This window comes from Triticum urartu, chromosome 1A, assembly GCF_056163025.1.
Source record: "Triticum urartu cultivar PI428250 chromosome 1A, HENAU_Tu73, whole genome shotgun sequence".
Taxonomy (NCBI): Eukaryota; Viridiplantae; Streptophyta; class Magnoliopsida; order Poales; family Poaceae; genus Triticum; species Triticum urartu.
This window is the reverse complement of record NC_141873.1, coordinates 464123964-464147561: the sequence shown is the minus strand read 5'-3', so window position 1 is coordinate 464147561 and position 23598 is coordinate 464123964. Positions and strand designations below refer to the sequence as shown.

The following is a 23598-nucleotide window of genomic DNA, read 5'->3' as shown; positions in this document are numbered from 1 at the left end:
CAGAATTGTAGAAACATACCCTGATCCACACTACTATACAACTATATTGTCACTAGTAGTAGTAGTATCTTGAGCTAGCATCGTACGGACATGTTCTATTTTAACGTGTACGCTGAATCCTATTCCATATACTGTATGATACTGCTGCTATCCATCTGGTACCAACAGTGGGCTGGCTAGTGGAGCAGTTAGGCTCTGAGAATACTCTACTCCACATCCTAACAGGCATCTACATCTGTAGATGTGGACTGATCATCTATACGTTCGTCCCTGTGTCCTAACACAGGGGCATACGTTAGCCTGATTCGAGCAATCCAAACTTCACCAGGTAATTTCCCTGCCAAGAAACCTGAACATAGCCTGCCTGAAAAAAACGCAGCGCAAGCTGAATCCTAACGAACATGCGCACAAACAGCACACCAAGCAGCACGCATCAACGATTTACTGGGCACATCGGCCCAGCAAAATCAAACCAGACCAATCAGTGGGTACAGGATCGGGAGGGGGAGGGCGGCGGGGCTGGCGGCGCACTTGTGAGGTCTTGACGAAGAACTGCATCTTCCTGTTGCTCGTGCATGCGGGAGGGAGTCAAGATGGTCGCGTGAGAACGATGGAGCAGGTGCGGAAGCAGACGAAAACGATGGGTGGGTGTTTGCGGCTCGGATCCGGAAGCCGGACCTCCATCGAGGTTGCGGCTCACCTCGGCGACGACGTCGGCAAGGCCGCCTGGGTGTGGGTCGGAGCGGAGGACCTCTGGCGTCCATGGTGGCCTCCTTGCACAGAGAAGTACAGATGGGATTGAGACTTGAGAAGAAAGAAGAGAGCATCTGATGGCCGCGCGAGTCGCCACCCACCCACGCGTCTCACCTACCACGAATAATGGCGCCGCAGCCACCATTAATGGCCGTGCGAGCTTATCTAGCTCCCCTCCCCCTCTCACCACTTCGTCTCCCTCCCCCGGCGGCTACTCCTCGTCAGATCCCACGGGCCAGTTGGGCGAGAGAGATGGTGGGGGGTTCGCGGAGGGGTGCAAGGGCGCGACGGGTGCGCCCCAATCACCAGGTGGCGGCGCCGATGGCTCCTCTGCCACCAGTGCCGGTGTCGCAGCTGCCGGTGACCGAGCTGGGATCACCATAGGCGCATGCGGAGATGGTGCGCGTGGTGGGGGAGCGATTCCCGAACCGCGACAACTGGCCGGCGATCCTCATCGAGGTTATCCAGCACGCGACGTTCGAGGAGCACGCGCGGTTCGCCGGTGACGATGGAGGGATGGACTACGAGCTCATCTTTTGGGCCATCCAGGAGGCGGAGTCAACGAATTTGAGGCAGGCGGCGAAGTGGGCGAGGTTCAGGACAAGGAATCCGTCACGTCTCAACATCCGGCCGCCGTCGGTGGTGCAGATCGCCAACATCCCCCCGAAGTACCTGCCACCGGGGACCGTTCTGCCGCGGGTCCCCTGACTCATGGGGAGCCCGGCGTGCTCGCCCCGCAGGGCCTCTCCAACCTGCGGGCGCGATGTGGAAGGAGCGAGGCGCGCTACCTCAACCTTCCGCCATGGCCGGGTGACCGCGGGGAGATACCACATCTTCCTGATAAGGTGAGGAAGTTCAGATCCAATCCTCATGCTCGTTCGGGATCTGGTTGTGATTTGGGTGATGATTTGAATGTTAAGGAAAATAGGGTTGTCCCTAGTGAGATTTTGTGTGTATCCAATCCCATTCTTCCTGAATCAATGAGAGATTCTTGTGAATCTGCGGTTCCAGTGAGCCAGGCCGCCGCCGACGAGCTCGCTTGTGCGGGAGGGGCGAGTTTTGTTTCGAATTCGATGGTCCCACAAACGGGGCCAATCCCTCAACCACCGCCGTTGATTTCGGGTCATGTGGTTGGGAGGAAAACGGGTCGCAAAAATATGCATTCTGCTTCTATAAGCGGGGACGGGGAGGAAGTGGCGGATTTCTATGGCCAGCTATGGGTGGTTCCTTCTACCAACTGCCGCCAGCCCCTACATATTGAGAGGCAGGCGCCACCAAACCCTAGTTTTGCAATTCCCAAACTGTTTTGGGTTAGGAAAGATATGTTTAAGGATAGAAAATTCTCAGCTCAAGATTGTTTCCCGATTAGGGCGGTGAGCAGATTCGATCCAACTCCTACTATCTTTAGAATTTCCACCGAAAAGCTAGGTTTCCCTAGATCGTTTGTCGAAGTGGTCAAGGAAGGGATGGAGCAGGGACAAGGAGGGCAACGGCAACGTCGACCGCCACCAGGGAAGAAGCCTGCGTCGCTGGAGGTGAAGGCTACGGCCCCGCCGGTCGGAGGTGCGACTACGGTGACAGGCGCTGCCAAGCAAGGGCAGCAGGCCCCCAAGCAGGCGACGCGGGGGGGCCAGCAGCAGCAAGTGGCAGATGCAACTGTCCCAGCTCCACCTACTCCCCCTGCTGCTACAGTTCAAGCGTTGGATCCAAGGTACAAGGACATGACCTGCTTTAACTGTAGTTGGCCGGGGCACTATGTAGGGAACTGTATCAAACCAAAGAAGTGCTTTATTTGCGAGAGGCCATAATGTCAATAACTGTGCTGCATGGGCGAAACCACATCCTACAGCGGCTTACTTTAGTAGAGCAGTGGCTGGTCTTGGTTTTTACCACATTGATGTTCCTACTGCATCTGAGCTAAGTTGGCTTAACTACAAGAACTGTGCAATTCTCAAAGTTGTTAAGGGCGAGGTTTCTGCCTCAGAGTTGCTGATCCAGCTCAATGGGATTTTCGGTAAAAATAAAGAATGGCCTTAGCAGATTAGAGATTTGGGAGAGAAGAAATTCTTGCTAAGATTTCCACTTTGGAAGAATGTGGAAGACCTGATTGAGTTTCTTGCTTTTGAGCTCCCAATTGATGGTGTTTCTGTTAAGATCTGTGAACGGGTGGGGATGCTGGATGAATTTGGAGGACTTACTGAGGCCTGGGTTCAGATAGAAGGGATTCCTCCAAAGTGGTGTGCATGGAAGGTGTTTGCCCAGATTACAACTTGTTTTGGGATCTTAGTGGATGTGGATTGGAATGGTATATTCAAGAGCTTCTATGAGAATATAAGAGTTAAAGTGGCTTGTAGGGACCCCACGAAAATTCCTTTTGAGAGGTTAGTGGAAATGAAAAGGAAGCTATACATTCTGTTCTTTACTGTTGAGGGTTTTGAGCAATTGGGGGAGGACTCTGATGGAGATGATCTAGACCCAGATGTTGACAATATGGAGAAAGAGGAAGAAGACAACAATGAAGACATGTCTAGCAAAGATAAAGATCAAGAAGAAGATATGGGGGAACCTATTGATGAGCTGGACAAAGCTAATTTCCCTTCCAAGAACAATTTGGCTGCAAGTTCTAGCCAGTCAAACCCACAGAGATCTGCTTCTGCAGTGGATTTTCACCCTCCCAACCTGATGGACACAATTCATGAGGATTTTGTGGAAGAAATTAGGAACAAAACTCCTGAGAAGAAGGAAGAGACAGAGAATGGAGATTCCACTCCTGTTAAAACTTCTTCTGCTGGAAGATCTGATTCCTTGTCAGTACATATGGAATATTGCTCTGCACAACTAAGCAAGTTTGAAATGGCTGAGACTGATGAAGAGGAGGAAGAACTACTGGATGAAATGCAGTGTTTATCTGATGATTTGGCTCTGGCAATGGGGTCTGTCAAAAGATCTCTGCTGGAAACTCTGGAAAGTGTGGAATCAGTGCAGAAGAAGAAACCAACTGTCAAGAAATCTCCAGTCTGTAGGCCAGTTCTTGCAAATAAACCAACAACCAGGAGTCATGGAGATGTCAAGATCATGGACAAAGCAGCTGCGTATATGAGGAGGAAGAATCTGGAAATTCCCACTACACTCAAAGGTAAATCGTTTGCTGTCCTTGATCCTGATGTGCTGGTTTCTAACACTAGGAAAGTTGATTTATGCATTGGTAGTAACATTGAAGAACAAGTGGATATTGTCAAGGATATGATAGATGAGGAGAAAAATCGTTGTCTTAAATTTGCTGATGATAATCCGGAGATTGTTCTCCTTGAAAATCTTGACTTAGAAACAGGTTTTGATGAGGTCGATTCTAAGGGCAGTGACCTTCAGTCTAATGGTTCAGATGGCACTGCTGGTCCATTAGTGGAAAGCCCTGTCTTGAACACAAAAAAAAGCCTTGTGGCTTGTCACATCCTTTTAAGGTTAAACGATAGGGGCCTTCTGGAATATTCGGGGTATGGGCCAAACTGGGAAAAATCAGTGCCTAGGTGACTTTATTAATAATAATCATCTGGATTTTGTGTGTTTCTTTGAAACCAAGAAAGAAAACATTGATGAATATGTCCTTAGATATATTTCTGGTAAGGAGGAATTTGTTTGGCATTTTTTGCCGGCTGTGAATACTGCTGGGGGGATCCTTGTGGGCCTTAAAAGTGATTTATTCGAGGTGGTAGGTTTTATCAATAAAGAGTTTTGTATTGTGGCTACGGTTAAGAATAAATGTGAAGGTTTTGTTTGGCATTTAGTAGCTGTTTATGGCACTGCTTACAATGATAGAAAGCTCGAGTTCATTGCTGAACTACATGATACTATGGATAACCTCACTTATCCAGTTTTGTTTGGAGGGGATTTCAACTTGGTCAGATCGGCTGACGATAAAAATAACGGGGTTATTAATAACCAGTTTTCATACTTGTTTAATGATTGGATCAATAAATGGTCCCTTATGGAGATCAAAAGCGCCAATAGGAAATTTACTTGGAGTAATAACCAGAATAATCCTATTTTTGCTACTATAGATAGGATTTTTTCTTCGGGATCTTGGGATACCAAATTTCCTTTGTCTGTGGTGACAGCTCTCCCACGTGTTTGGAGTGATCATGCCCCTCTGCTTATTGACACTGGTGCTCAGAGGGTTACCTCCCCCAAAATATTCCGATTTGAAAAATGGTGGCTTGACCAACCTGACTTTAAAGATTTAGTACACAAAATCTGGAACACCCCAGTACCTGGCGATACGGCCATGGATATTTGGATGAATAAAAGTAGATTATTTAGGAAGAAAGTTAAAGGCTGGAGCATTAACATAGAGGCAGGTATTAAGAAAAAAAGAGAGAGCTTCTGCTCGAATTTGATATTCTTGATGTCTTTTCGGAGAGGAATCAAATCAATGACGTGGATAGAGAGAGGATGGAGGAGATTAAAAATGAGCTTAATGGTATTTGGAGTAAAGAGGAAACTACTTTCTGGCAGCGCTCCAGAGATCGTAAAATTGTTGATGGTGACAAAAACAATGCTTATTTTCAAGCACTAGCTAATTATAGACATAGGAAAAATCACATTTCCAAACTGAATGGGGACAATGGTCATGTCTATAGTACCAAGGAAATGCTGGAAGTAGCTACTACCTTTTATAAGAATTTATTTGGAGCTGAGAAAAAACCTCATGTACATCTTGGTCCTTCCTTTTGGGAGGAGGATGATCTGGTTACGGAAGAGGAGAATGAGCGTCTACAAAGTAACTTCTCTGAGTAGGAGATTAAGGAGGCCATCTTCGGGTCTTATGCACATGGGGCCCCTGGTCCAGATGGGTTGTCGTTTCTATTCTATCAAACTTTCTGGGATATTATTAAAACTGATTTTATGGCACTTGTGAGAGATTTTGAAGAAGGTAAACTAGACTTGCAGAGGCTGAATTTTTCTCTGATAGTTCTTATTCCTAAAGAGCCTGATGCCAAGGATTTGAAGAAATTTAGGCCAATCGGCCTGAGAAACTGTGGGATTAAGATCTTTTCTAAAGCCATGACCAATAGGGTTTCTCCTATTGGTCGTAGGTTAATTTCTTCAAATCAAACATCATTTATTAAGGGGAGATATATATTAGAAAGCGTGGTTATGGCTCATGAAGTGATTCATGAGGTCAAGAAATCTGGTTCTCAAGGTCTAGTGCTTAAGCTAGATTATGAAAAAGCTTATGACCGGGTTAACTGGGATTTCTTGTTTGAAATGCTACAGTCTAGGGGTTTCTGCCCCAAATGGATTGCCGGGATTAAAATCACTTTAATTAACAGTACTTTTGCTGTGAGGATTAATGATACTAATGGGAACTATTTTGTTGGTGGGAAAGGGCTTAAACAAGGGGATCCCCACTCCCCCTTGTTGTTTAACTTAGTAGCTGATGTGTTTACAAAGATGCTTAAAAAGCAGCTTCCCAAGACCTTATCTCTGGGCTTCTGCCCAATATAATCCCAGAGGGTGTGGTGAGTCTGCAGTATGCGGACGACACTATCCTTTTTCTAGAGAATTCAGCTCCTAAAGCCAGAAATTTTAAGTGGTTTTTATCATGTTTTAAATCCCTTTCGGGGATGAAAATTAATTTCCATAAAAGTGACCTAATGACCATTAATATTGATGAAGAAATGGCCAATGACTTTGCCCAGATCTTCTGTTGCAAGAAAGGGTGCTTCCCAATTAAGTATTTAGGAGTGCCTTTGCACTATGACAAGTTGAAAAGGGAGGATCTCCAGCCCATTATAGATAGAATTATCAAGGGCATTTCTGGATGGCTTGGGAGATACCTCACATATAGAGGCAAAATTATTTTGCTTTGTGCATGCTTGATTAGCATACCTGCCTACCTCATGTCTGTCGTTAAGTTTCCAAAATGGGCTATTAATGCCATTAACTCCCAAATGGCTCACTTCTTTTGGGGAAATATTGGGGACCAGCACAAATATCATCTAGCTAATTGGGGGGTTATTACTAGGAGAAAAGAATATGGAGGATTGGGGATTCCTAACATCAGGGAATTTAATATGGCCTTGCTGGCTTCCTGGGGCAAAAGGTTCTTTGATGAATCTGATGCAGACTGGAAAAAAATTATTGGTTACAAGTATAGAGTGAACTCTCCTAACCTATTGTGGGAAAAAGGTGATGGAGGCTCTACCTTTTGGAAGAGCATCACTTGGGCGTTAGCAGCTGCTAAAAATTTCTATAGATGGAAGCTGGGTAATGGTGAGTTGATTAGTTTTTGGCATGATACCTGGGTTGGGGAATGTTCCCTGAAGGTTCAATTTTGGGACTTGTATTGCATCTGCAACCAAATGGAATGCACTGTGGCTCAAGTATGGGACGGGCAAGAACTTAAGTTATCCTTTAGGAGATGTGTAGATCAAAATGGGCTTAACAGATGGGACTCTCTGTTGAAACTTGTTCAACAGTGTATCTTATCAAATGAACCTGATACACCGATTTGGTCCTTGGAATCTAATGGATTATACTCGGTGAAATCTTTCTATAAATGCATCAACTTTGGGGGGTAGCCTCTGCTATCAAAGATGATCTGTGGAAGATTATGTGCCCGCAGAAGATACATGTATTCCTATGGTTGTGTGCTCACAATAAACTTCTGACTAGGGATAATCTGTTAAAGAGGAGGGAGGTTGAGGATCCTTCCTGTCTCTTTTGTGCAGAGCTCGAATCTGTACAACATTTGATGTTTGATTGTGTAGTTGCTCAACATGTGTGGGGTTTTGTATCTGACTTCTTTGAGATGGATAGAATTGCTAACTTTGACGATATCTTTGCTTTCTGGCGAGTTCATAAAAAAAAGCCTGTGCTTAACATGGTTATTGCTGCCTCCTTGTGGAGTTTGTGGAGACTAAGAAACAATTTGTGTTTTCAGGGCCAGAAATGGACAAACGTGAACTACATTCTTGCAAGACTAAGCTGTTATTTGCACCAGTGGAAAGTTCTCTGCGACGATGTTCAAGCAACCCAGCTGCAAAGGTGTATCCTTCTGCTGGACAAGCGACGTGGAGAGGTGATGCGGATAGCCTGGAAGTGAAGTGTGGGAGGGGAGCATGAAAAGAGCTGATGGATAAAATTCTTCTTCGTTCCCTTTCCTTCGGACCTGACTTTGTAATAATTAGTGCACCAACTCCGTTTCCGTTTTCTGTTGGAGAGAACTTCTGCTCTCGAGCTTCTAGGTAGCGTAGTCTACTAGGTTGCTGCTTTTATCTGTGTTTAGGTGCTGTTGGAACTATGTGAGACTGCTTTATCTGCTTCAATCTATAAAAATTGGGGCAGGGGGGCAACCCCTTTCTTTCAAAAAAATTGAGACTTGAGGGAAAAAAAGGGAGACACAAACACAGGGAGGAAGAAGAGCGGGGGAACACGTCAACCTGCGGGACTTCGGTTGACGACGGAGCTGCGCCGGCGAGGCGCGAGGCCGAGGTTGGATCGCGTTGGATCTCCCTCCCTCGGGTTCTTCTCTCCCTTCTGGTGAGGGAAGGGGAGGGCGAGAGGAGGAGGGCGTGGGGAAGGCCATGGACGACGGCGAGCTCCGTCAGAGGGAGGCGGCGGCAGCGATCTGGAAGGGAGGAGGCGAGCTCTCGTTCGCTCTCTCTTCATCGGGTGAGATAGCGAGGAGACAGATGGGGATCGATGGATGAATGTGGGGAAGAAAGGAGGCGGGGGGTGGCTGGAAAATGACCAGCTAGGGTTTCGGATGGATGTGGGATGATGGATGGATGGGCGCCATGTCATCGATCCGTGTCAAACCAACTCCACCAATGGGAATAGAGTATATGTGATTTGTGTATTTTGTTTTGTTTTTCTTCTACTTTTACACATGAAAGTCTCAAAAAATGGTCTCATATTGCGCACAAGGGTGCATATTGGAATGGAAAACAATGTTGCCTAAGGAGGTTTTCATTTTCTTTGGACGGAAAAATCATTTTTCTATTTTTCGAGTGCCTGAAATGAGTTTTTTTTGTGAAGGACCTACAATATATTTATTGCAAAATTGGACCAAATATATTTTATAAAATACTAGGCCATATTTAATGCACAATTGACCAAATGGTTGGGTGTCAAAAGCTTTTATCCACCTCTCGTGAAAAAGACAAATTCTTGCTGATTCAGTTGGAAGCGGGTCAAATTTGAACTGTGGCTACCTCATAGTTTGCTCTTTCTTTTTTCCAAAAATCATTTCTAGGTACATAAGTATCTATTTAATCAGAGAAACATCAAAAGTTTTCCAAGATTCAACCACTAGCTAGGAACTGTCAAGCCCGTCGTTTTAACCACATTTTGAAACGGGCATAAAAAATTCAAAAAAATAAAAAAAATGGAAAACCTTCGCGTTGTGTCATTATATGTGACCAAGCTTCCAGGAAAAATAATAAACTTGTAATACGGCAATTATTTTAAAAAAGTGTTCTCAGAAATGAGCTACCATGTGTGAAGATTCTTGGCTTTCAAGCCAAATGATCAATCTTATGGCCACATTCATGGCATAGTTTGTTCAAATGATCTCATATTGTGCACAATGGTGCATCTTGGAATTCCAAACAATGTTGCCTAAGGGAGTTTTCATTTTCTTTGCACAGAAAATTCATTTTCCATTTTTCGAGTGCCCGAAATGAGGTTTTTTTGTGAAGGACCTACCATATATTTGTTGCAAAATTGTACCAAATCATTTTTATAAAATACTAGGACATATTTAATGCACAATTAACTAAATGGTTGGGTGTAAAAAGTTTTGATCCACCTCTCGTAAAAAAGACAAATTTCCGTCGATTCAGCTAGAAGCGGGTCAAATTTGAACTGTAGCTACCTCGTAGTTTGCTCTTTATTTTTTCCAAAAATCATGTCTAGGTACATAAGTATCTATTTAATTGGAGAAACACCAAAAAAATTCCAAGATTCAACCACTAGCTAGGAACGGTCAAGCCCGCCGTTTTGACCGCATTTTGAAGCGGGCATAAAAAATAAAAAAATAAAAAAATTGGAAAACCTTCGCATTGTGTCATTATATGTGATCATGTTTCCAGGAAAAATAATAAACTTGTAATACGACAATTATTTTAAAAAAGTGTTCTCAGAAATGAGCTATCATGTGTGAAGATTCGTGGCTTTCAAGCCAAATGATCAATCTTATGGCCACATTCTTGGCATAGTTTGTTCAAATGATGTCATATTGTGCACAAGGGTGCATCTTGGAATTTCAAACAATGTTGCCTAAGGGAGTTTTCATTTTCTTTGCACGGAAAATACATTTTCCATTTTCTGAGTGCCCGAAATGAGTTTTTTTGTGAAGGACCTACCATATATTTGTTGCAAAATTGGACCAAATCAATTTTATAAAATACTAGGCCATATTTAATGCACAATTGACAAAATGGTTGGGTGTCAAAAGTTTTGATCCACCTCTGGTGAAAAAGACAAATTCCCACCGATTTAGGTGGAAGCGGGTCAAATTTGAACTGCAGCTGCCTCATAGTTTACTATTTACTTTTTCCAAAAATCATTTATAGTTACATAAGTACCTATTTAATCATAAATACATGGTTTGGTGGAGATACGTCAAGGTTTGGGCGGTGGCCGAGGCCCCCAACTCTAGAGCGCGTGAACTCGCATGCCCGCCGCGTGGTCACCGTGTGACCGTGGCATTGCCATGTGTTCTAGGCAGCCTAGGCATGTCTAGTGGGTTGGGCACTGCCCAGGTAGGTGCTAGGAAGAAAATTACAACATAAGATTCTCACGAGGAGACCGATCGATGCTCAAACATGAATTAGCAGCCAAGTGCTTGATTAGCGGTACAGGAAATGTACATGGCTAATGGGCGTGAGTTTTGGCTGAGGATGATCAGTTACTAAGAAGACCGTCTTCACAAATTTTCAGCTCAAAAGGATGAGCCTAGGTGGTACTTGCTTTGCAAAGTACCACACTGGACATAAATACGAATGTTGAAGCTGGGCTCAAAATGATGAATGGATTGAGCTGGCATTTGGTGGAGGATGGTTATTCGGGCATAGGAAAGCACTGTAGAAAATGGATACTATTTGGACATGCCAAAGTGGTACTTCCTTCACAAACTGTTGTTCTGAACAAAATAGGAAAATGAATATTGTTGAATTATTTTTGAACTAGGCAAGGAATATTTTTTTTACATATTTGACAAAGATATGACCCAAAGAATTTATGAGATTTTTTTGGGAATTTTGGGAATGACAGAAATATCGGTTGCTTCACAACCTAGGGCAAAAACTGCCACATGGACATAACACATAGGCAAAACTGATGAGGTGGCGCCTAGTCATAGCAACCCACCACAATTTACAAGGTTATGACCATCTATATTGGTCATGATCAGCTAGAAATAAGGCAGCAGACCAGTGCTATCTGCTTTATGGCCATTTCGTGTAAGGAAATTACAACCTTTTTGACCAAAATGGTTGTTATAGTTTAGGGTTTGGAGCCCCCCGAACAGCTTTTGACCAATTGGTCTGAAATGGTCATAGATCTATGACCAATTCTTCCAGGGTCACTGACAGAAGGTCACTAGTTGACATATTTCTTGTAGTGCCAGCAGGCCGTACAGCCCATCTTCACCAACAAGGCATCCAAGACCCTCGCGAGGCGGACGATGCAAGACCTCCTCAGGAGTGGCCTAGTCAGGCAGGCTCACGAGGAGCGGAGATATCAAGGCGAGGCAAACCTCACGAGGCTCTTGTGACGTGAGCCATGACGGTCGGCGCCAGGTGGGCGTCAGCGCGCCCAGCGTCCTTGTTTCCTCTTTGGTGCTAAGGAAGCAGGCTCAGGAGAAGAGTACCGAGGCATCAGGCAAAGGTTGCCATATCGGTGCAACGATACCAAGACCAGAAGGACGGCAAGATAGAGGTCATCATGGAGCCCAAGACTGCGTCACCACCAGAGCCTTTCGTAGGCGAAGATCACTTTTTTCAGGATAGCTTGTACTAGTTGCCCCCCTTCGAATTTGCCCGCCGTTGTTGGCTCCCTTCCCGCTCAATATTTGGGAAGAGGACCAGGGCCTATATAAGTAGAGCTAGCCACCACCGTAGGGGGGGATTCAGATCACTCTGACCCGCACAAGTTGGCCAAGCACAAGAACACCTCAACCTCAGGAGGCTGTTCTTCCCCTTGCATTGTTCATCATCAGCCCAAGAGGCGATCCACCACCACCACACTGGAGGAGGGTATTCCACCACAACGGTGGCCCGAACCAGTATAAATCTCGTGTCTTTCCGTGTTGCGAGTTCGTCGAGTTCGTCCGTGAGATCTTAGCGAGCTAGGGCGTAGATTGGTAGGGGGAAAGACTTCACGCGCACCCCAGCGTTCAAACCTTAAGGGTTTGCCGGAACCCCACATCCGACAATCCTCATGTACACCTCGACTACTCCCCAAGCCCCAAGAGGACATACGATGATACCTCGACCATACGCTATTGGACACAAGGTGAACTCACTCCTCTTTGAACCATCACTTTCCACACATGAGACATGGCTACTACCTCATGCATGGACCTTGCATATACTCATGTACAACCAGACGACCATGGAGGATCCATGGACCAAGGCCAAGCATGGAAGAGGAGAAGGAAGAAGAAGCAGGGACATGCTTCTGGAAAGCCTAGAACTTCCGGCCTCCGCCCGGAACTTCCGGCCTGCCCAAAACCTCCGGCCCCCGGAGTCCAGACTAGCCCCAAGCGCGCCACCTCTCTGGATAGCCCGGAACCCGGCCGAAACCTGCCCGGAACTTCCGGCCCCACCCGGAACTTCCGGCATGCCTGCGTGCAAAGACTCGGGCCAAGGGCCCATGTATCCCCCCTCTCACTTACTCCTTCGTGGGCTAGCACTATATATACTCCCCCACCTCCTCCTAGTTAGGGTTAGCATTGGTTTAGCTCATATTTAGAGATAGAGCATTGCTCATCCACATCGGATCTACTCCACGAGAGAGACCGCGGCCTCTACGGAGAAGATCCCTTTGGATTCAAGACCTCCTTGTGGAGAAGAACATCAAGACCTCCTCACGGAGAAGACCGGTTACCTTTGTATCGTCTGTTGTTGACTTTGGATCTTGTATGTCCCATCGTGTATCGAGGATCTAGCACTTGTGTAATCATTCTTGTTGGTTTGAGTGTTCTCTCGTGTTCCCCTTGTGTTTTTCCCGTTGTTTCCCACCTCGTGTTCATCGCGGGATCCGCTCCTTTCGTGAAAGATCGGCCGATTAGGGTTCCTACCCTACATCATCTTGGTATCGTGAGCCACATTGATCATGATTTGGGAGCCTCCCATCATTGTTTTCTAGCCTAATTTTGTTGTGTTCTTCCCCCATTTCGAAAATCCCCACCAAAAATAGCCCCAATTTTTTTTGTGATTTGTTGGTTTGACGAAGTTTTGTTGGATTTGATCCATAGATTTGCTTGGTTTCATGTGGATCTAGCATCTCCCCAAGTTTCCCCATCTTTCATCCACGAAATCTCATCGATTTTGACCTTGGAAATCGAGTTTTTCCGCCCCTGTTCTCAGATCCGTAATTTAGGGTTCGTACCGGAAGAAATTCCATGACCCCCGGAACTTCCGGACTCCCACGGAACTTCCATCCCCCGGAACTTCCGTCCTAACCCTGGAACTTCCGGGCTAACAAAAAAGTTTACCCCAAAAATCCCCAGACTCCCCGCACTTTTTCCGCGACCCCCGGAACTTTCAGCCACCCCCCAGAACTTCCGGAGCCCGGAATTTCCGTCCCTAGGCCCGGAACTTCCGGCCTAACCAAAAACTTTCCCCGAAATTTCAGCATCAGCCTTCTTCACCGTTTTCATCACAACTTTTCGCTCCGAACTCCGATTTGAGTGTTCTTTGGCTCGTTTTGAAGATATCGACGTGACCGAGGACCTCACCTTGGTTTAACAACCTTTTGACACCATACAATTTTGTGAATTTTGGCATCTTTGCCTGCTTCCACCACATCATCCGCTACACCACCATCGACTTCCGCAACCTAACCAATTTTGTTCCCCATTGCATATGTGGTTGCTTGAGTAGTGATTCGAGTCTCCTAAGGTGTTTCGGCTACTTAGGGACAGTTGCGTCCTCATCAGCCACCACCACCACTTTCGCATAGGCTTACCCACCATACACTTCAGCCACCCCAACTTAACCCAATTTTGTTTGTGTTGTGAGTTGTGTCTCCTAAGGTGTTTCGGCTACTTAGGGACCGTGCTTCCAACTCAGACACCGTGTATAGTCCACCACCTTACCCTCCATTTCCACATTGCCTCCTCACAAAACCCATCATTGCATTTCCGCAATCCCATTGAGCTTCCGCCACCACCACCGTATTCCCACTACCACCATTTGACATTTGACATTTGAGATTTTGAGTTCCCGGTTTTTCCGTTTCCTAAGGTGTTTCGGCTACTTAGGGATGAGTCTCCATCATCTTGGTATCTCCATCAAGATCACCGCCACTCATCATCACCACGGACGGTAACCTCCATATCATCTCGATATCGTGGTATTCCTCCATTGTATATTCCCTTGCCATTGCATTGATAACCCCTAGCCCATTTTGCGTCACTTGCCTATCGAGACTAGCCATTTGAGTATTTCTAGCAACGTTACTTGTGCACATTAGTGATCTACACCATACATTGCATACATACCATACCATATCGGTATCATCTTGGTATCATATCATCCTTTGTGCCTCAAGTTTGTTCCCGCATATATACAATTTCTATCTTGGTTTGTGCATTGTGCAAAAGTGGCCATGCAAAAAAAGAATAAGCTTTTAAGCAAAGAAAAAGAGTGAGCACACAAGCAAGTGCCATAGCATCATACCACATTGCATAAGATTGTCATATCCGATCATCTTGGATCATACCACCGGAACATCATATACATAGCATACTTGGGATAGAAGTCGTTGCATTTTTGTCTCCTATAGGTTGTGCACAAGTGTCGTATCCGCCTATTGAGCAATCATGCTAGCGTCTCTATAGAGTTGTGCAACAAGAGCATTTTCCGTGGATTCCACATTTTGAGCTCATTCCTTGGTTGCATGACCCCATTTATCTATCTGTGTGTGTGTGTGTTTTCGTGTGCCACCTATTGCTATTGGTCTACTTGTTTCACTTGCGAATTTGTGAATCTCTTTCAACATTATTGACTATTGCTAACATTTTGCATTAAATTTTGTGCCACTATCCTCACCGAGCTCCATCATAAGCCTTATTTGTGTAGGTATGAGAAACCAACAAGAATTGGTACCAATTGTGCTATTTCCTTGTTACATCATTGAGTGATCATTGATCCATCTTGAACTTCAGTCAAGGTACATTTGGTATAGTTCTTCTCCTTTCTGCACTCACATTTGCTCGAGTATTGTGATGGATAGGCAAGGCATTTCATCTCCGGTCTTCCACAACAACGACGGCATGAACAACTACATCACCAAAGCGTCAATCTTCGATCTACAACGACAAATGCAAGGCGCACAATCAAGATTGCGAGAGCGCATTGAGAACCTCTCCATCGACATTCGTCACTCCGAAGCAAGGAAAAGGGATTACATCGACAACAAGCTTTCCGCACAAAAGGAGGAGCAAGATGCAAGGATGGAGGAGATTCAGACCTTGTTGATCAACCGTTCTTCTCCTTCATCATCCTCAAGGCAGCGACATTCAAGTCACAAGTCTTCGGAGCGCAAACAAGATGCAAGCGCAAGTCATCCACGTCCACATCTCCATGGAGACCACCATCACGTTCGTGATCTACCTCGTCATGAAGGGAAAGTCACATCCAAGCAACATGTGCACGACGACGATGAACGACATCTACTACAAGCTCAAGTGCGACAACGACACCATCAACATGACGATGATCGAGATGCGCCTACCTACAAGTCCCAACAAGCCCTACTTCACGCCAAGTCCAAACTTCATGAGCATAAGAGAAGACCGTGATACGAGCAGCACCAAGACGGAACTACGGCTACAACAACCACTTTGGCATCTTCGCCAAGTGCTATCAAGGCATCTTCGCCTTTGGACGTACGACATCTTCGCCTACTTCCCGTAAGTTTGCCTACATCGACATCATCAAGTACAAGGCGACCACCTACGAGCGAGGGCGACACTTCCATCTTCGGAAGCCCCTCAAGAAAGATGGCCGAGCTTGGGAAATTCCCTTCGGTCATGGAGACGAGCTACGAGGTGCCACATCATATGGGCCTCCAACAACAAGACGACGACAAGAAGGTCGAGCAAGGGCCATCGCCTTCGACCACGGAGACGAGCACAGACCTCTTAAACAACATGAAGACGATGCCCATATTGGACTCATACTCCAATTCAAGCTACGAGACCGCACATGAGACCTTATATTTGGTCTTAGAGGAGAGTGATGATGTGCCATCTTCGTCCTTCATCCATGGCTACGACTAGGACATGATTGAGCATGGAGACATTTGCACCTACATCTCTCCGACACCCACATATGACGAGATGACCCAATTGCCATGTGAGGAGAGCCACCACCACATGAGTGACATGAGTGACTCCACCCTACATGACATTGAGAGCATTTCCTATCAGAGGATGAGTGTGACCACCACTAGCCCCACACTTGAGAGCATGCCACACATCCTATGTGAGGTTGAGAGCCATTTGAGTGACTCCACCAACCATATGAGTGAGAGCATCTAAGAGGGAGTGAGTGAGCGACAACACTTAATGAGTGAGGTAGTTGAGACGACATGTGAGGCCACTATGATTTATAACGACATAACCTATACTCCGAGTGTGTTTTCTTCCTTGGTGCTAGGTATCCTACATGATGACATGCCTATCCTCGACGTGTCCATACCTCCAATGGAGATGACGATGGCCATGGTGGACGATGATGCACCCCCCCACATGGTTCCATCAAGATGAAGATGACCATGACTTGGTCTGCGACACCTCACCTACAACACATGAGCGATGCTCCAAAGGTAACATAGGTGATGGTGCTTCTCTTGTCTTACTAGTGGACTATTTTATGAATGATTGCTTGGTGTTGACACACCTATTCCCATGCTTCATGCTAGTGCGACTTCCTCATGTCATGACTTACCTATTTATGATGAATATGATGATGAGCATGTCGAGTTGCCTAGTTGTGATGTTATGCTCCATAGGATATCATGTGAAAATTCTTTTGGTCACATCATGTTTGACAATCCATTGAACTTGTCATACACTATGAGTGAGATCTCCCATATGGCGTCATGTCAATCTCAACATAGTAGCTATGCATGCCCCATTCAAATAAATCCATTTGCACTTATGGAATAGATGACGAGATCATGGTCATTGACTTTTGTTTTTTATGTGATGATATTGCCATGCTTCCTTTACATGATTTGCGCAATTCATCTACTATGCCATGCCATGATCACATTGTTCCAAATATGCTTTGTTTTGGATGTTGTCAATACTCTCCATGTGATGTTTCTAATAATGATCATGAGGAGACCCCCATAGTTTTCTCATACATATTAGGAGATTTCGATGCATTCCATACATTGCATGATTCTCATAATTGCTTGCACATATGCATTCCATGAATAACAATGCTCTACATATTTCTTGTGATGCATTACACAATTTGAGTCTCCATTATGCTATACATAACAACAAACCTATCATGATGGATGACATGTTTCTATATCACGCATCTCATTTATTTGAGCATTGGCTATTTTGTGCTAACCAACACAAGCACGTGCGCATCATGATGGATGATGAGTACGTACATATACCAGGCACACACAATTTTTCCTTTGCCTTTCTTTTTTGTAGGTACTCACATATACTCGTCAACCTCTCAATCCCAAGAGTTGACGAAACGAGATCTTGAGAGTAAATATGACTTGGGATCCCGTGAACTATCCTTCCCACCGCTATCTTCGCGCAACGACTATGCGCATCTCTCTCACTTGGCTCTCACACGGCTATGGGCTATATACCGCTTGTCGCTTCATGCTCATTTTACCGTGTTCACTTTGCATGCTATGCTTGCTTCTTTGCCATGCAATTGTGACCCTTGCTTGCATCTACCCATGATTCACCATTATGCTACTCCTATGTGTATTTTCATGCTTGGTGGAGATCCTTGTTGCTGTTGCCATGTTTATCATGTGCCTCATTCTATTGATGCTTGTTGTGTTGGGAGAGTCATGATGTTCCATTGCCATTTACATAGGACTTCTTGCGAACACCATGAACCTACTTTGCTCATATCTTGTTTTCATGCTTGTGATATGTCATGTGAATTACTCATGCACGCTATTTGCACCCGCGACATGCTTGCCATGATTCCTTCTAGTACATTGCATGTTCGCACTACTAGCTTGCTTGCCTTGATTCATATGATTGCTTGATTTGTCGCATCACCCATGTTCCATTATTACTTGCTTTCTTGGGTTGATGACATATATGTTCATGTCTCTCACTTGATTTGTATTGATCATTGTCTCTTGTCTCCATTAGTGTCATCTCTCATATACCCTTGTATTGAGTGCCAACTTGCTATGCTTATTGATCGTGGAGACTTGGACATATTACTTGTGATGCATGCTTGTTTGGTTGAACCTATTGCATTTGGTTGTTCTCGCATCATATGGCTCCATACTATGACATGCTCCCTTGTCCTTTCTTATGATGAGCATGATGCATACACTTGTTGGGTATCTTACCACACGAATGATAGGTTTTGCACTTCCGCCAACCTCAGTTGTTTTTCCGCGTGTTTGTCTTGTTCTTTCATTTTGGAAGATTCACAAGGCGGTGCCGTTATGCGACAAGTTGGTCATGCGAAGGCATACACGATATGCAACACCAACATTTGCAAGAATCTCCTAAAGGTGAACTCCTTCCCTTTGAGCCATCCTCAAATACGCATATTGGATGGGTCACTCTTTCATTGTTGTTTCCTTCTTGTTGTCTACATGATACATTTCGCGAATGGAGGAGCGACATTGAAGATTGGCTCTATGGACCTTCACATTGAGGAGCACTCGGACTTATTGGAAACACCTTCGAACCTCCACTCATGCCAAGACATCGAGCATTGGTACACCAACACCTCCTTATTTGTTGATTGTGCTCACACATGTCATGCTCGATGGACATATCATACACATGAAAAATTTGCATCTTATGCATGGATTGACTCATATTATGATTGCCTTGTTGCATCTTGTCTTTCTATGTCATCCATGATATATGAGTTGTGCATTTCCTTAGCAATTTTTTTGTGATATACCTTGATGGCATATTCATACATCATGATCTTATTGCCTATCATCAATTGCATGATCACATCACATTGAGCATCCATTGCCATATTCATGCAATTGATAAACCGTCTCACTATGACATCATTTTGCACCGTGGTTGCATTGATCACATTCACAACACATATGTGTGCACAATGGTTGCATTTTCGCCCATGAATGCTTTGCATATCTTTCTAGATAATCTTGATAAGCTTCATGCACTTTGTCATGAACGATCTTGTCGCACGGACTCATTATTACATGATGGACACTTTGTGTGCGCTAACCATTGTATTTCTGAGTGTTGTTTGTGTTTGCTCCTTTTGCATGTATACCACTCCGACAACACCTTGGAGTACTTGGATTGCGCAATGTCTTCAACTCCGTCCAACTACATGTCCATCCACAACAACCGTTTCCATGGTGATGAGGATCACGATCCGAAGTCGGATCTTTCCCAAGGGAGGGGAGATGATGCGGAGCATCCTATGATCATCCCCATGTACACTTCAACTACTCCCCAAGCCCCAAGAGGACATACGATGAGACCTCGACCATACACCATTGGACACAAGGTGAACTCACTCCTCTCCGAACCGTCACTTTCCACATATGAGACATAGCTACTACCTCATGCATGGACCTTGCATATACTCAGGTACAACCGAGACGACCATGGAGGATCCAAGGACCAAGGCCAAGCATGGAAGAGGAGAAGTAAGAAGAAGCATGGACAAGCTTCTGGAAAGCCTAGAACTTCCGGCTCTGCCGGAACTTCCGCCCCCCGGACCTTTCGGCCTGCCCGAAACCTCCGGCCCCCGGAGTCCAGACTAGCCCCGAGCGCGCCAACTCTCTGGATAGCCCGGAACCCGGCCGGAACCTACCCGGAACTTCCGGAGCCCGGAACTTCCGGGCCCACCGAGAACTTCCGGCCTGCCTGCATGCAAAGACTCGGGCCAAGGGCCCATGTATCCCCCCTCTCACTTACCCCTTCGTGGGCTAGCACTATATATACTCGCCCACCTCCTCCTAGTTAGGGTTAGCATTGGTTTAGCTCATATTTAGAGATAGAGCATTGCTCATCCATATCGGATCTACTCGACGAGAGAGACCGCGACCTCTACGGAGAAGATCCCTTTGGATTCAAGACCTCCTTGCGGAGAAGAACATCAAGACCTCCTCACGGAGAAGACCGGTTACCTTCGTATCGTCCGTTGTTGACTTTGGATCTTGTATCTCTTATCGTGTTTCGAGGATCTAGCACTTGTGTAATCATTCTTGTTGGTCTGAGTGTTCTCTCGTGTTCTTCTTGTGTTTTCCCCTCGTTTCTCTCATCGTGTTCTTCGTGTTCATCGCGGGATCCGCTCCTTTCGTGAAAGATCGGCCGATTAGGATTCCTAACCTACATCACGAGGGCCGTCGGTGACGAGGCAGTCAGGCAGGGGTGACCAGCATGGGCGGGGCGCGCGAAGGAGTAGTGGCGAGCTGCGGGCGAGCGCCAATGCGCGCCGGCAGGTCCCGGCCATGGCCTGGTGCGCCATGGGAGGCGCGGGACGCGGGCGACGCCAGCGATATGGGGTGTGCGGCAGGGGCGGGGCCGGCGGCCGTGTAGGTCGAAGGAGGAGGAGGCGATGCGAGGGGGTCAGAGGTGAGGAGCTCGCCGACCAGAACAACGGCAGGGCGGCAGAGGTGGTCGAAGCATGGCAAGGAGGACGCGTGTGAGCGGGATCGGGCGCAGGGTCTCTTTCTCCTCTCTGCTCTCTTCCTGGCGGCGTGAGGAGGGGCGATGGGATCGATCGGGTGGAGTGGGGATCGAATGTGGGGAGGGCGAGTGTGTGGGGTTAGGGTTTCTGGTGGGCGAGGCCAAGTAGGCCAGGGGCGTGCGGGGGTGGGCCTGCAAGTCGGTCTGCCACTCGGCCAACTGGGCCAAGGCCCAATCGGGGGAGGGGGGTCTTTTTTATTTTAGTAATTTTCTTTACTGTTTTAACTTTATTCTCATTTGTGTTTTTTTGTTTTACAAAATACATACAAGAGCACCCAAATTAGTGTGACTAGTTTTACCACTGCCACAAAAAGTTGCACTCCTAAATAAAATAGTTTAACACTTTATAAATTATAAAAGGCATTTATTTAATTTTTTAAGCCATTGTTTTATTTATTTTGGGGCTTTTAATTAGTCCATAAAAATGTGGTTTCTTCTTCAATATTTTCTAGGGATTATTTGTCACACAAAGAACATTTTAGTTTTAACGTTTGAATACTTGGACCATTTGACTTTAATTTAAATTTGAACTTCGAATGGATTGGAATCAATGCGAGATTAACAACAATGACAGCGGTGACATGTCATCATTAATAGAAGTTCACTGTAGTTTAAATATCCGGGCGTCACACGCTCGAAGCCAGTCGCGGAGGAGTGGCGAGTTGCTCCATCCCGGCACAGCGAGGAGCATGGCGGCACGGGCATCGCCGCCTCCAGTGCCTGCAACCGTGCCATCCGCCGTTGACGCGCCCGTAGCTGCGCTATGCACGTACAGAAAGAAGCTGGCTGCACGAATGCCGCGAGGTGGAGGCCGCCGCCACTTGTATCCCATGGAGGCCACCACTGGCGCGTTGCCGGCCTGTACATGCGGTGATCTGTCTGGTCTTTCTCTCAGACCATCGTGGGCACACCCGTCTGGGCTTCACGAAAGCACCTTCCTCTTCGGCTGAAGCATTCTCTTTGCCACTTCGATGAACAGCGTAGTCGGACATAGGGAAGATACGGGGGAAGAATATGTCTTCGGGGCTCCCGGTAGTCCGGTTAGCGGGCTGCCGGACATGGAGAAGACAAAGGGATCCGTCGTGATCGGCCGTAGACTAGTGTAGTGTATCCGTTCATGGAAGTAGAGGTCTGCGCGACTGTATGTGCATATAGTTTTACCTTTTAAGTTAAATATGTCCAATATTTAACCATTCTCGTCAGAGTTTATATGAATTCACTCATGTTTATTTGAAATCTAGCCGTGTTCGCATGAATTTCATCCGGTTTATTGAAAAAGAGTTTGAAATGTATGTGGCTACGGTTGGGTGGCGTCTTTCCACATCTATGTCCACGGATATGTCCCCCGTCCACGGACGAATGCGGGAAAAAATTACGGGTTACCTTTGGAGATGCCCTAAATACTTGTACTTTTCTCTAGAAAGTTCATAAACATTTTAAAACTTTGACTTGAAAAAAATTAGATGTACATTTATCCGTTCATAATATATAATATCAGTGGATCGGATTAGCCTAGGGAAAGATACATATTTCAAACTCGGCGCCGCATGATTCACACTACCGAACGACAGTAAACACACAACCGAGATCACTTGGGAATAAGTTTAGGCCAAAGCTAGACCTTCCAGTTGATACTATAATATAAAAACATATACTACGCAAAACGTTTTCCTCTTGCTCCGACCAAGAGCGAGTCCCATGCTAGTGTTTCCCCGCCTCGCGTTGGTGTCGTCCTGGATCAGCTTCATCTGTTGTGCCCTTAGAGCATCTTCAACTGGGGGTCCAAAACTAGTCTTAAATGTTTAGGTGGTCCGTCCAATCACTGATCACTTATGATTTTTTAATTCAGACAAACATCTCAAACATCCGGGTTGAACGGCACCTCTTATATCCAGTTTAAATATAGAGCGAATATAGAATCGCTCGGGCACACCCAGACGCGTCCACCTGATAAGCCCGGCTCACCACCGACTTCAGGGCTGTCCCACAAAAAATCCCATCCGGCTCATCGCTCCGAAACTCTAGCTCACTCACACTTCGCTTTCTTGCTCCTTCCTCTCCTTACACCAATTTTGATCGAATCCGGCGCAATGACGAGCTCCAGCAGTCATTCTGACTCCAAGCTTTTATAAGCTTATCCTCATCGTCTTGGAGCGATCCAAGGTGAAGACCGGTGTTGGAGCTGCTCTCTCTCGCTACGGACGAAGTAAGACGGAGTACAAGCAGATAGTTTTGGCGGCCAGCCGTACACACAGCCTCGGCCTTTTCTCACTTCTATTCTCCTTACACTAACAGGCAAATATGATACAACTATTAAGTAGCAGACTCATGCATGCGTAGCCGCCCCGTTATGCTAGCCACTAACTGCATGAACCACATGACCTGGCACTCAGCGAACGAGCCCACGATCTAACTACCAGCTAACTCCATGCGCCCACACAATGCGCTCCCACACGCACACCGCGGCTGCCCGCAACGGAACCGCCAACGCATCTAGCTAGCTAGCTCACGCGACTGTACCATTGCACACACATACATGCCACGCCCCTGTGTCCCGTACGTCCCACGTGCACCCAACACGCCCGACCGCACCAGATGCCGTGGCTTATTCCAATACTTCCCTAAGCCACGGCCTAGAGGAGTCTGTCGTCGTCGACGTTGGTGTCGGTCAGGAGAGCCTGCTCCGGCGCCGG

The 23598-nt window shown here is 46.2% G+C and overlaps 1 protein-coding gene across 1 annotated transcript; it reads left to right on the top strand.

Moving 5' to 3' along the window:
* The first annotated feature begins 2450 nt into the window (after positions 1 to 2450).
* Positions 2451 to 7878, top strand: LOC147991712 (uncharacterized). The gene is made up of 2 exons (XM_087539079.1): positions 2451 to 3889; positions 7697 to 7878. Exons 1-2 carry the CDS (start codon positions 2926 to 2928, stop codon positions 7876 to 7878), a joined length of 1146 nt encoding a protein of 381 aa, XP_087395205.1. The 5' UTR covers positions 2451 to 2925.
* Positions 7879 to 23598: the final 15720 nt, after the last annotated feature.

What these genes read in the sequence shown, in the direction of transcription:
- LOC147991712 (XM_087539079.1), top strand. Translation starts at nt 2,926, where the DNA reads ATGCTGGATGAATTTGGAGGACTTACTGAGGCCTGGGTTCAGATAGAA. An exon ending in AATTCCCACTACACTCAAAG is followed by an intron (nt 3,890 to 7,696) that starts GTAAATCGTTTG and finishes TTGTGTTTTCAG; the next exon opens with GGCCAGAAATGGACAAACGT.